This window comes from Urocampus carinirostris, chromosome 4 (assembly GCF_059441175.1).
Source record: "Urocampus carinirostris isolate Australia breed hairy pipefish chromosome 4, RoL_Ucar_1.0, whole genome shotgun sequence".
Classification (NCBI taxonomy): domain Eukaryota; kingdom Metazoa; phylum Chordata; class Actinopteri; order Syngnathiformes; family Syngnathidae; genus Urocampus; species Urocampus carinirostris.
Genome location: NC_142352.1, coordinates 12664915 through 12677330, shown reverse-complemented (window position 1 = coordinate 12677330; position 12416 = coordinate 12664915). Strand labels below are relative to the sequence as shown.

General features: G+C 43.9%; 1 protein-coding gene across 1 annotated transcript in view; it reads left to right on the top strand.

The window, feature by feature from the left end:
* Positions 1–12416, top strand: part of sord (sorbitol dehydrogenase) — a 31726-nt gene that overhangs the window by 6220 nt on the left and 13090 nt on the right. Inside the window, exon 3 of the mRNA XM_088333672.1 lies at positions 11710–11874. Within this exon, the coding sequence (XP_088189798.1) occupies positions 11710–11874 (165 nt within the window). The remainder of the gene's footprint in view (positions 1–11709; positions 11875–12416) is intronic.

The following is a 12416-nucleotide window of genomic DNA, read 5'->3' as shown; positions in this document are numbered from 1 at the left end:
TGGTACAAAGCCAATTGGTGCCCGAACACACTTCCTGATGTTTCTTTCTGCACAGATTTCACACTGGTTGAGCACTTGGTCTACTGTGGCCTGCAAATATGGAGACCAGTAACCTTGTTTTTTCAGCTTCTTCACAACTTCTCCCCTTGCACAATGGTCGATCGTGTGCACGTCTGATATCAACATAGTCAGCAGTGACACTGGAGCGATAATCAGTCCTTCATGCGATCTCCAAAGTCCTTTATCATCACAGGTAGCACCCCTCTCTCTCCACAGTGTCTTTTCGCTCAGGCTCGCTTCGCCTTGAATCAGGATTATATCGTCTGGCGTTGCTATCGGTTCTAGTGAAACCATAGGAGCGAGGACAGCAACTTTGCTCTTTGACACCTCTTTGGCTGCCTCATCCGCTGCATTGTTCCCACGTATCACTGCATCATCTCCTCTTCTGTGTGCCTGGCACTTGATGATGGCCAATTTTGATGGTAACATCATTGCAGACATTAGTTCCGTAATTTGTTGACTATGATGAATTGGGCTCCCATCTGACTTTTTAAATCCTCTCTGTTTCCAAACAGTTCCAAAATGATGGCAAACTCCATGCGCATATGCCGAGTCGGTGTATACGTTTGCAGTTTTTCCTCTTGCCAGCTTACATGCTTCTGTCAAGGCTTTCAGTTCTGCACACTGAGCCGAACATGGCTGTTCACATTTCTCTGCCCTTTGCGTCACATATTGCTCAGCTTCTTGCCTGACAACTGCGTACCCTGCATGATTTCCTCGGTAATCTCGGAAGCACGATCCATCAACAAAATACGTCAGGTCTGCACTCAGTAGCGGAATGGACTCCAAATCCGGTCGCAACCTGGTGTACTTCATTGTGTCTGCAACGCATTCGTGTGCTTCACCCTCAAATTCAAACGGTATGGTGTTAGCCGGATTTGTTGTATTACATCTTTTCAATGTAATGTCCGGATATGTCAACAGTGGCATGAACTGTAGACATCTGGCCTGAGTAACAACAAACTTGCCTTGATTTATCAGTTCTGAAATTTTGTGATGGGTGTAAATTATCACTGGATAGCCCATAGTTACTGCCGTGGCCTTCTCATATGCATAATGAACCGCAGCCAAGCCCTGGTAACATGGCGGCCATCCTTGCACCACATTGTCAAGTTTGGTGCTGTAGTAGGCAATTGGCTGTTTTTGTCTGCCACTGCACGTCTCTTGCATTAACACAGCTGAAGCATACATGTTGTGTCGATTCGCTACGTACAGCAGAAATGGTCTTGTGTAGTCCGGTGTTGCCAGAGAAGGCGCTCTTTGCATTTCTTGTTTGATATCTTCGAAAGCATCGACCGCAGTGTCTGTCCATTGCAATTTTGCTCGTAGCATCGTCGTTCCTGCTTCTTTCATCAAGCCCCTCAGTGGGTTAGTCTTCCATGCGTAGTCCTCAATCCACTCGGAACTGATTCCCGTCATTCCAAGGAAGGTCATCATTTGTCCGACCGTTCGAGGTTTCGGAGCTTTGCTGACTCCCTCGAGCTGCTCTGGTGTCATTGCAATGCTTCCTTGTGAAATGAGTCTTCCCAGATATTCCACTTGCGGCTGACAGTATTGCAATTTGGCTTCTGAAGCCTTGTGTCCTGTTTCAGCCAGTCTTTGTAGGACTCTGATCGAGTCTCTATGACATTCTTTGAGCGTTTCCGAGCAGATTAGCAGGTCGTCAACATATTGTATCAGTGTACTGTCGATGTCTTGGCCTTCCAGGTCATTACGCAGTACTTGGTTGAACATATGAGGACTATGCTTGAAGCCCTGTGGCAAACGTGTGTAACTGTATTGTTTCCTCCGGTATGTGAATGCAAAGAGATACCATGAGTCTTCAGACAATGGAATGCTGAAAAATGCTGAACAAAGATCAATTACTGTGAAGTACTTTGCGTTTGAAGGCACATTTGTGAGGATAGTATTTGGATTTGGAACCTCAGCTGGCCAATCTTGGACAACCTCATTCACCGCTCTCAAATCATGTACCAATCTATATTTAGACTTGTCAGATTTGAGAACTGGAAAAATCGGAGTGTTGCATGGACTTTGCATCTCAATTAGTACTCCAGCCTTGAGCAGCCCGTCGATCGTCTTCTGTATCCCTGCTTCCGCTTCCGGCTTCAGCGGATATTGTGGTCGAAACGGCAATTTTGTTCCCTGTTTCAGTTTTATTTCAGCTGGATTTGCTGATTTTACCAATCCAACATCGGTGTCATGATTTGACCACACCTCCTTCGGAACATGGTTCAGCATTTCTTGTCTCAACACGTCCTCTCGTTTTTCTTCATCTTGAACAGCCTGTGTCGCCTCTGGTATGGTAACCACCCAAGGTTTCGCATCCATTTTCATTTCACATGGTATTCTCACCATACCACCTTCGTCTGAGATCGTCATTTCCGAATCCTCAGTTTCAATCCATCTCACGCTCTTTGCTGTTTTCACCATGGGACCTAGGTCTTTAGATTTGAATCCTTTGTTGACTAGTAACGCAATATGTGGTTCTGATTCCGGCACTCCGAACCACTGCGACGTGAAGTCATTTGGTTTGATGTCTAGAGCTGCACCCTGATGGCCAATCAGGAGGCAGTCGACCAAAACTTCCACTGTGATGTTCTTTGTCTGTTTGTCCCATATTTCCTCGTAGACCATACTGCAGGACGAGTCATAATACATAGTGCAATGATAATCTGTCGTTGGCTTGAATGCCTCTGGAAGCTGCATTTTGATGACAGGTTCCCATATTTTCATAATTTTATTTACAGGCTCTTGTAGATTTCCCAACCAATAGATCTTTGCGCATTTGCTTTGTTGTAGCATTTGATTCTTGAGTCCAATCCTGTCCAGATACACCCCGTCCGGAGTGCACCACAATTTGACTCCAAGCTTACACAAGGCGTCTCTTCCCAGCAAATTTACTGGTGTTTCATCTGACACAAGAATGGGTATCATAATTTCCCCCTCTTCAGTAGAGATTTTCACTGGGTCTGTCATTGGAATGGTTTGTTTTGATCCCGAGAATCCTATTGTTCTTATGAATTTGCCGGACATGGGGAGGTTCGAGGCATACTTTGAACTTATGCAGGTATATGTAGCTCCGGTGTCAACTAGCATTGGGATTTTGTTGCCTTCGATTTTGACTTGGATTATTGGTTCCCTGCCAGCTTCCCCTGCATTAATTGTGAATTGGGCCTCCCCCACAGGATTCTCTGGGCCCCCCTAGTGCCAATACCTCGGACCTGAACCTGGAGATCCTCTTCCTTGTCTTGACGGACCCCCCTTCGGTCCTCCCCATCCCCCTGGACCGGTTGCTGAACAGTTTCGTGCAAAGTGGCCAGGACCCTGACATTTCCAGCACACGAACACTTGGCCTGTGGGCGCGTGCCCGTTCCGTCTTGGGGCACCTCGACCCCAGGCAGGCATCTGGCCCTGTACTGCTCCGTAGGGTTGCCGGCCAAATAGCTGTTGTTGATAAGCATTAACAACCGGAAGTGGTTGTTGGGTTGATGGAGCGATGGGTGGCGCCGTCACGCTTGCCTGGATGGTTTGGTCCAGTACAGGTGCTTGAGTCTTCAATTTAATTTTATTCTGCAGGTCAGAGAGCTGCATCTGAGTGAGTTTCCGTTGTTCGGCTTTTTCTAAGTCCTGCTGTCTTTGTCGATCCTTTCTGAATTTCTCAATGGCGTGGACAACATGGTCACGGAACTCCCTGTATGGCATCGAGGTTAACCCTACAGCATCTTCCAGCTTACTCTGAACTTGTATTGGCAGGGCTCCAATGACTGCATTGCGAAACAGAGTCGAAAGTATAGGGCTGTTCTCCACTTCTTCCTCTGTCTCCTGTTTCCATCGTTTGAGCTGTCTCCCGATGTATGAAGCTGGATTCTCAGTTTCGCCGAGAGTCTCACCTTTTAATGCCTTTGGATCAATTTTGGCAGGGTATTCATTCCGTAATGCTCTCCACACCACTGCACGGTATGCGTCAAATTCCGTCCCATCCGCCATCACATCGATCATCCATCCATTGCTGCTGTTACGCAAAATATTCTGCATCGTTGAAGCACCTACACATTGTGCCAATACTGACTTGATATCGCCGATGGCTAATAGCTTGCCAATAGTCTCTTCTTCAAACCGTCGAATCCACTTTCCAGCACCTTCATGTATGTCTGGCAATCGGGAAATAAGACCCGTAAGGTCGAGCGTCTGCCAGGGGATGTACTGACCTTTGTTTCCCTTGATCAGAATTGGAAACTGACCAGGGTCTGTATACCTCTCTGGTAGCCGGATATTAGGCCTATGCCTTAGGTCGTAATTTCCAGTCGCAATCGTTGACGGTCCAGGTCTTTCACCGTCCCCTCTTGCCTCAGCTCTTGCTTGAAGACTGTCTATTTCTTCTTCCAATTCTCTGATGGTCTCTCGGATCGTACGCTGTTGTTCTCGTTCCATGTTCCGGCTTGTTTGACGGACACCTCCGGCTCCCATGTCGACCCAAAACGATTCACCTGACTTTCCCTTAACCGTCTCATTTCTTCCTGCATAGCAGTCAAGCGGTTCCCTACATTCCACTGTGTCGAACTTTCTCTCGGTGCTACAATGCTTTGGGATAGGAGGATGTTGAGGACTTGTCGGTGCGTCGCCCAGGTTTCTTGTTGGCAATCTCATCTTGTCTCCTTCTTCTTCACCATACTTGAAATCCCCATTTATTTTCATTGTTCCGACCAAAGTTGGATACAACCCAGCTGATCCAGTTGTCTTTTCAGCGTTCAACGATTTATCTCTTAGTCGAATCAGTCCTTCCCTAATTTTCTCTCTGTAATGCACACCTTCAGTCTTAAACAGCTTCAAAATCTCCTTTTCTGTGTTCCTCTTCTCTTGTCGTTTCTTGTCATTTTTCCCAGATTTGTAGTCCATAATCCTGACTTCCATGACATCACAAGAGTATGTATCGAACGTTCCATCTTTCGGCCACGCAGGTTGAAGATCCTTCGTCCTCTTCTCCCATTTCTGTGACACCTTTTCAATCTGCTTGGCCTTGTCCGGATGACGCAATCCCAAAAGCTTCACTGGGACAAGAATATTCATAATTATTCAATTAAAGGTACTGACCTTGCTTTTGCAAACTCAGGCGGATTTGGTTGAGTGTTGCTGATTTTCCCAAACGGGGTGGGCTGAGTAGGCTCAGAATGGTGGGGGTCCTCTCGTCTGCTCGCACGTCTGCTTCTGCTCGGACACAAACAGTTCATTCCAGGCTCAACCTCTTTCATGAATATTCATCCTCGGGCGGACCCAGCTCCTCCCATCTGAGTGGCCCTCGTCGCACACGAGTTTTCTCCCTCAAAGCGCCGCAATGCTCCACGGAAACAGATCTCAAATCCACAGGCCACATGCAGACGAAGCCCTCTTTGGATCTTTCACCCTAATTAATTTCCCAGTGTCGTACGTTTCTCATATCTATCTCATACACCAATCGCACAGTACTTTTACATCCTTTTTTTTTTTTTTTTACTCACTAACAAGCCCTCTTTGTGCTCTTAAGTTCCTCTTTCACTACCTCGTCCTTACGGGCGAGAGCAAAGTGGCCACACCACTCTACCTTTATTTTCCAAGATCCCCTCCGTATCGTAAACAACTCAAACATAAAGTTACACATAGTAAAAAAAAGGAAGACGGGGGGAAAGACGGTGGTGGGGTGGTTGTGAGTGGTGATGCATCATCCATGCTGGGGACGCAACCTTTTCCTTTAAATTGTCATTATCATCTAATTCCTCGCTAACAAAGATTCAACGCATTGCAAGCCCTATCGTTACTTGGTTTCGCTGTATGAGATTTTATTTATATTTTCTTTTTTGCACGCCGATCTTAGCTAATGAGATCTCGTCGCTTCGAGATTACGTCATTGCTGTTGGTAATTGGTTAAGTCAGTCCTTTTCATTGGACAAAACGGCTTTTTTCTGATGAGATGATTTTGTTTTTGAATGTGTAAATGAAAAAATAGCCCAAGCAAGAAGAAATTAATAATAAAAAGGTTATTAAAACATAGAACTTGTTTTAATCAGATTAGTCCAAGATGTTAAACAGCAATATACATGGTCATTTGTATATTAAGTGACAAATATGATTTCCAAATTGGAAATACATTACGAAAATAAGATCCCTAGTGATTATCGGTATTCTCATGAGCACACTCACAACTTAGCTTTAAAGTTTTGGGAGCTTTACACTACAAAAAGAGCAGGAAAAAGGTTTTTCGCCCGTGTGCGATCTTGTGTGTATCTTTAAGTATGATATTCGATCAAATGTTTTAGAACAAAATGAGCATGAAAAATTATTGAAGAGAGCCAGCTCATAAATGCCCTTCTTGCACTTAACTTGGTATTTAGTTCTGTAGTTATTTTATTTTTTAATTGATGTAGTGTACTATGTCTTTGTTTTAAAGTACTATATTGAATCGTTAGTTTTGTGATACTGTTTAGTATACCTCTAGGGCACAGGTGTCAAAGAGGCTGCAGGTTGAATTATGAAAAATGCTGAACAAAGACATTGTTCTGTATTTCTTTCGCTTTCTCTCTCTCTTTTCCACCCCTTTTCTCCCACTTTGTCTCTGTCTCTTTCACTTACTGTGTCTCTTTTTAACTTCTTTTGCCCTACCTTCATTTTTTCCTTTCCTCTCTTTTCTCTTTCTTCTTTCTATTTCTCTTTTGATTACTTACTTTTCCCCCTCTCTCATGACTTTTTATCCCTTTTGTCTCCCATGCTCTCTCCCCCTCTTCTTTTCCTTCCCTCTTTCTCTTTTATTTCTCTCTCAATTTCTTTCTCTTGAATCTACCCGTCAGGCCCCCGACAGAATGTTTGTTCTATCGTGTGGCCCCCGAGTTCAAATGACTTTGACACCCTTGCCCTAGGGGCATTTCTCTATTACCTTATTACTGTCGTAGTATTTTTACGGTACTTTCATTCAGCGATTTTAATTTTCACTGTGTGACGTTTTGAGTGTTGATTGACTTAAAATTCGACTCTCTCCCGCCGTCACCTATGAGTGCCGACGCTCATTTTGTCTGCCACTCTATTCCAAAACGAAAGTGTTAAAAATCCCTACAACTGAAGACACTTACGTATTTACTTTTAGCACAGGCGCTGGGCAATGGAGCAAAATGCGCATGTCCTGTTTATAGTTCCTAACACTTACCCAATCAAAACGTTTGAGTTTCTTTGCTACAGCTTCTGGATAAAACGTTCGTTCTCGGTTAAGGTTTTTTTCCTGCGAGTTTTTATTAGAAATGTCTTGATAGTGAACCTAAATCGTTTAATTAGCTTTCCTTTAAAGCATAATATTGAATCGTTATATTTTCCCAAATACGTAAATACGTAGGGCCACACGGTTGAGCTCAACTCACACAGGGAAGACGGAGAGTGGTGGGGGTAAGCAAAACACTCTAAAGCACATACAAGACCGTAAAACGCAGAATAAGCAGTCACTCCATCACTCATCCATGCTTCCTTAACTCCTCTCCCAACGCCAAACAACACAAAAACAAAAAAGACAAAAAGAAACACAGGCTCTCCTAGCCCTTAAACAGTTAAGTATAAATCACCCGCGCACACTCACTCAGGCGGGCGGGGGAGAAACCGAACCGAACAGAACACACACCCACATACAGAGAGACACACGCACAATTAACGCCAGCTGGCACACACACCAACATTTCCGAATGAGACGTCTCCCAGACTGAAAACATGTCAGCAATTCTCACACATTCTTTGTATCGCTTGTTTCTATGCGAATATATCTTAATAATACAACATCTGATTACTGCTCATTTTTCTAACGTCGGTATAACCTTTCAGATTGTAGAAAATGGCGAGGTTCCATGCACCACACTTTTTCTTAAGTGCAAGGTTACATTTCCCTCCCAAATCATCAATCGACTAGGGAAACACATAAAACATGCCCCGTATTAACCATACATAGATCGTCTACTCTCGAACTGTCACTCTAGCAAATGACGACGTCTTATCACAGCTTTACACAGATCTCAAGACAATCATAAATATACAAATACCGACGCCGCTGCAACCTCTTATCCAGGTTAAATTAGCCTTTTTCCGTTTTCAAGCAGCCTATGTCCCAAACAAACAGGACTCTCTGAGCTCAGAATCCCGTCGGACATAAAAATCACAACTCAGTCTATATATCTCATCCGTCCGAACTTGGGCCTGACTATAGACGGAAAATCCCACGTGCACGCATTTTCATAATTTAGCTCCGACGCCACAGGCTCCTGTCCACCCACGAATCTCGACAAGCAAACCGAAATAAGGAGAGAAAAAACTGTCCTTACCTCACTCGCTTATTCGAGACCGTTCCACTGAGAAGTCTTTTCCCTTTTCTGTTTATTTAAGTGCCAATCCACGTTGGGCGCCAAATGTTGTAGAAATTGGAGGTCCGATAATCGAGAGAAAGTCTTCTCATAAGTGGATAAAAGAAATAGACAGGAGCCCGCTTCGTTATGGAGGGAGATGTCACTTTATTGATGCGTCAATAAAGATCTCACAGAGCAGGGAAAATGACAATGTATTTAAAGCTGGTAGTGACGATTAGGCTTCGATTGAGTACACCCCAAAAGGCGGTCCTGTATCACGTATCAAGTACAGAGCGTCCCGTCCCTTGCACGCTATCTTCAAGGAAACTTAATGTCTGCCAAGAGTATCTTCAAGGATGTCTACCCAGCCTTTTCCCACAGCCGTTTCCCACACCCGTAAGCAGTCCTTCCAAATTTCTACATGTAAGCAAGTCTATTCTACATTTCTACCTGTAAGCAAGTCTATTCTACATTTGCAAGTGTATTTGCCACAACAAAACTATAAAGCCGCATAGCTCACCTAAATTCTCACGTTCAATACTGATACGCAATCATGGTCTTCTTACAACCGTGAGTGTAGTAAATCCAGGAGAGTAAAATGTTTACAAATACAGACTAATGAAACATGTTTCTTTATGGCGTACTTTAGCAAGCTTCCTATTCAGTCATCTTTTTCGGCCAATTGCAGGGTTTGTTATGGCCCTCTAGCCAATCCGAGGCTCCGAATAACTTCAGCCAATAGCGATCGATTTAACTGATGATTGACACATCTTTTTCGGCCAATTGCAGGGTTTATTTTGGCCCTCTAGCCAATCCGAGGCTCCGAATAACTTCAGCCAATAGCGATCGATTTGACTGATGATTGACACATCTTTTTCGGCCAATTGCAGGGTTTGTTTCGGCCCTCTAGCCTATCCGAGGCTCCGAATAACTTTAGCCAATAGCGATCGATTCAAATGATGGTTGACACATTGGTTAGCCAATGAAACGCCGGTATATAAATCCCAGCATACACCGCGGACTACTCCACGTTCGGGGGAAAATCGAGTCGGCGGCTGTTGCGTAAGTTGCGAGACCTTGCGATTTAATATTGAGCCATATATAAGGCGCACTGTATTATAAGGCGCATGGTCAGCTTTTGAAAAAAATTAAGACTTTTAGGTGCGCCTTATAGTGCAGAAAATACAGTAATTACAATTCAAACTGAATAGTGTGGGGAAAAAAAAATCTTATACAACTGTTTTAGATCAAAAGCCAAGGGGAGTCAAACTAAAAAAGCAGCAATGTTCAACACAAAAACACAATGTCAATATGTCAACTATACCTTCTGAAGGCGAAGAGACATTCCGATGTTTCGCCGAGTGTTGTTATCCGGGACCAGACCGAATATTCGGACTTTGAAAATAGAGAGAAGCAACGGAGTTGAGGACATTTATTACAAAGTTTCAAAATAAGAAAAAAAAACAGAGTACTCCAGTCCGATCTGACCAGGAGAGAGTTCTCACAGTCAAAAAGAGCATTGAAAATGGTTGACCACAGTTTTTATAGGAATGGGGTGTGGATTTTGCAAAATGGAACATAAAACTTCAACAGGCAAAAAAAAAGGAACTCACACCTTATTTAAAAGCCGTTTGTTAAAATTGGTCGCTGGTCTATTGTGAAGGCTATATGATAAGGTAAGGGTGGATGACCATTGCTGGGAAAGTACTGATACGAAAGGATACAGCAAGTAAAAACTTCATTCATATATGTGGATGGACATAAATGCATTTATAACAACTAAATTAGTAATGTTTTTACTGAAATATCATGAATAATAAACCCAATATAGCTTGAAAACTGATATGGTGACAGTGGCCTATTTTAATACACTTCTATTGCACAAGATTTTGTAAATAAAGTAAGAAAGTACAAATAGTGTGAACATCCATCTATCCATTATCTGCACTGCTTATGCTCAATAGGGTTGCGGGGTTGCTGGAGCCCATCCCAGCTAACAACGTTCACAACTAGGGACAATTCGAACTGGCTCAATTAACTCGAAATGCATATTTTTGAAATGTGGGAGGAAACCATAGTGCCCGTAGGAAACCTGCCCAAGCACAAGGATAACATGCAAACTCTGCACAGAAATGCTGGTAGCATAATTTGATCCCCTCACCATCAACATTAACACTACTACAACAACTGTTCCAGACGATAGTCGAGAGTCAAACCAAAGCTATGTAACGAAGAAGCCCTTTTGGCTATGTTGCCATAGTGACAATGGATTTACAGATTTGTGTTCAGGAACAGTAACATGTACATTTGCGGTTGGTTGCAGCTTTTTGCTTCCTGTAGGGTGAACTTAACCACACAAATGAGACCTGACATTGTGCCACGCCCCTTTCCACATCCCGTTTACCTCTATCTTATTGAGCTTCTGATGAGGGTGCAGGCGTATATTCGGCCCTCTCTTCTGCCTGGCAGGCAAGATGCCACAGCAGGCCAGGTAGGGAGAGGTGCTGAAAGTGTGCCTGTCAGTCACAAACTGATAAAGTAGCTGAGGGCAGTGGATAAGGGAGAGAAGGACTGCGCTATTTACATATAGAAGCAGTGTTTAGAGCAGGGGTGTCAAACAGGCGGCCCACGGGCCAGATCAGGCCCGCTAAGGGATTGAATCCGGCCCGCGAGACAACGCTGAGGGAAGTGCAAGAGAAAAATGAGCTGCAGGTTGAAATATGTCCGCTTGATGTCGCCAATGCCAGGTGCCTCGCACAAAGACGCTGTACTTGTATTTCTTTCTCTCTCTCTCTCTCTCTCTCTTTCACTCTCTGTGTCTTTTTACCTTCTTTTCCTCCCTCTTCCTTTTTACTCTCTCTCTTGCTTCCCCCTCCCTTCTCTCTTTCCTTCTCTCATTCTCTCTTTCTATTTCTCTTGGAATTTCTTTCTTTCCCTCTCTCTCACAATTTCTCATTTTATCTCTTTTGTTTCTTACATTCTCTCGCTCTTGCTCTCTTTTATCTCTCTCTCTCTCTTTCTGCGTCCCACCTGCTCTCTTTTTCTCTCCCTCTCTTTCTCCTATTTCTTTCTCTCTGTTTTTCTTACTCTCTAATCTACTAATCTGGCCCACGAGAGAATGTTTGTTCTATCGTGTGGCCCCTGGTTTAGAAGGAAATGGTGGAGGGTTGAAGTATCAATCACAGGTCAATAGTATCGATCTGATGCAAGTTCGCGCTCAAGTTTCAGGCAAAATGTTTTTTTTCAGGTAGTTGTAGATATTTGCCATTCGATATCAGCTCTCACCTTCTTTTGCTTTCAGAGGTTTTGCTCCAAATGCACTCAGTCGGGATTTGTGGTTCCGACGTCCACTACTGGCAGCATGGCCGCATCGGCGACTTTGTTTTGAGGAAGCCGATGGTTTTGGGTCACGAGGCGGCGGGACGGGTGCTCAAGGTCGGCTCTGCGGTCAAACACCTTCGAGTCGGTGAGTCGGGCGGAATCATTCGCGCTTGTCAAATAGCAACACAGGTGGGTAGTAACCGAGTACATTTACTCTGTTACATTTACATACCTGTCAACCTGTACGTTTGTGCCGTACAAAGTACGTTTGTTATGCATTTTAAGACGTGTACGGCTTACGAGAAAATCTGTACGGAAAAACGAAAATTTGTCAATTATGGGTACCATACGGTAAACACCGACCATTAGCCGCGGTAGCCTCTATCTCTGTATCGGTTTTTTGTTGTTGTTGTTGCAAACGAAGCCAGCGGTTTGATGCTACTGTGCGCAGGCGTCTGCCGCCTCGGATTTCATGTGGTACCTATGTAGTGAAAGGAAGTCCGTCTTTTCCTAGAGAACCGGCTTTTTTGGCTCAACTCATTAAAAAGAGCCGGCTCTCAAACGGCTCACTTGCTTTGATGCATTATATTACGAATTATGTTGTATAAAAAAGTTAAGGAAAAAGGAAGTAAAAATGAGAAAATGAAAAAAGACAAGTTTGTGGTTATCCCTTTTAATCAGTATATT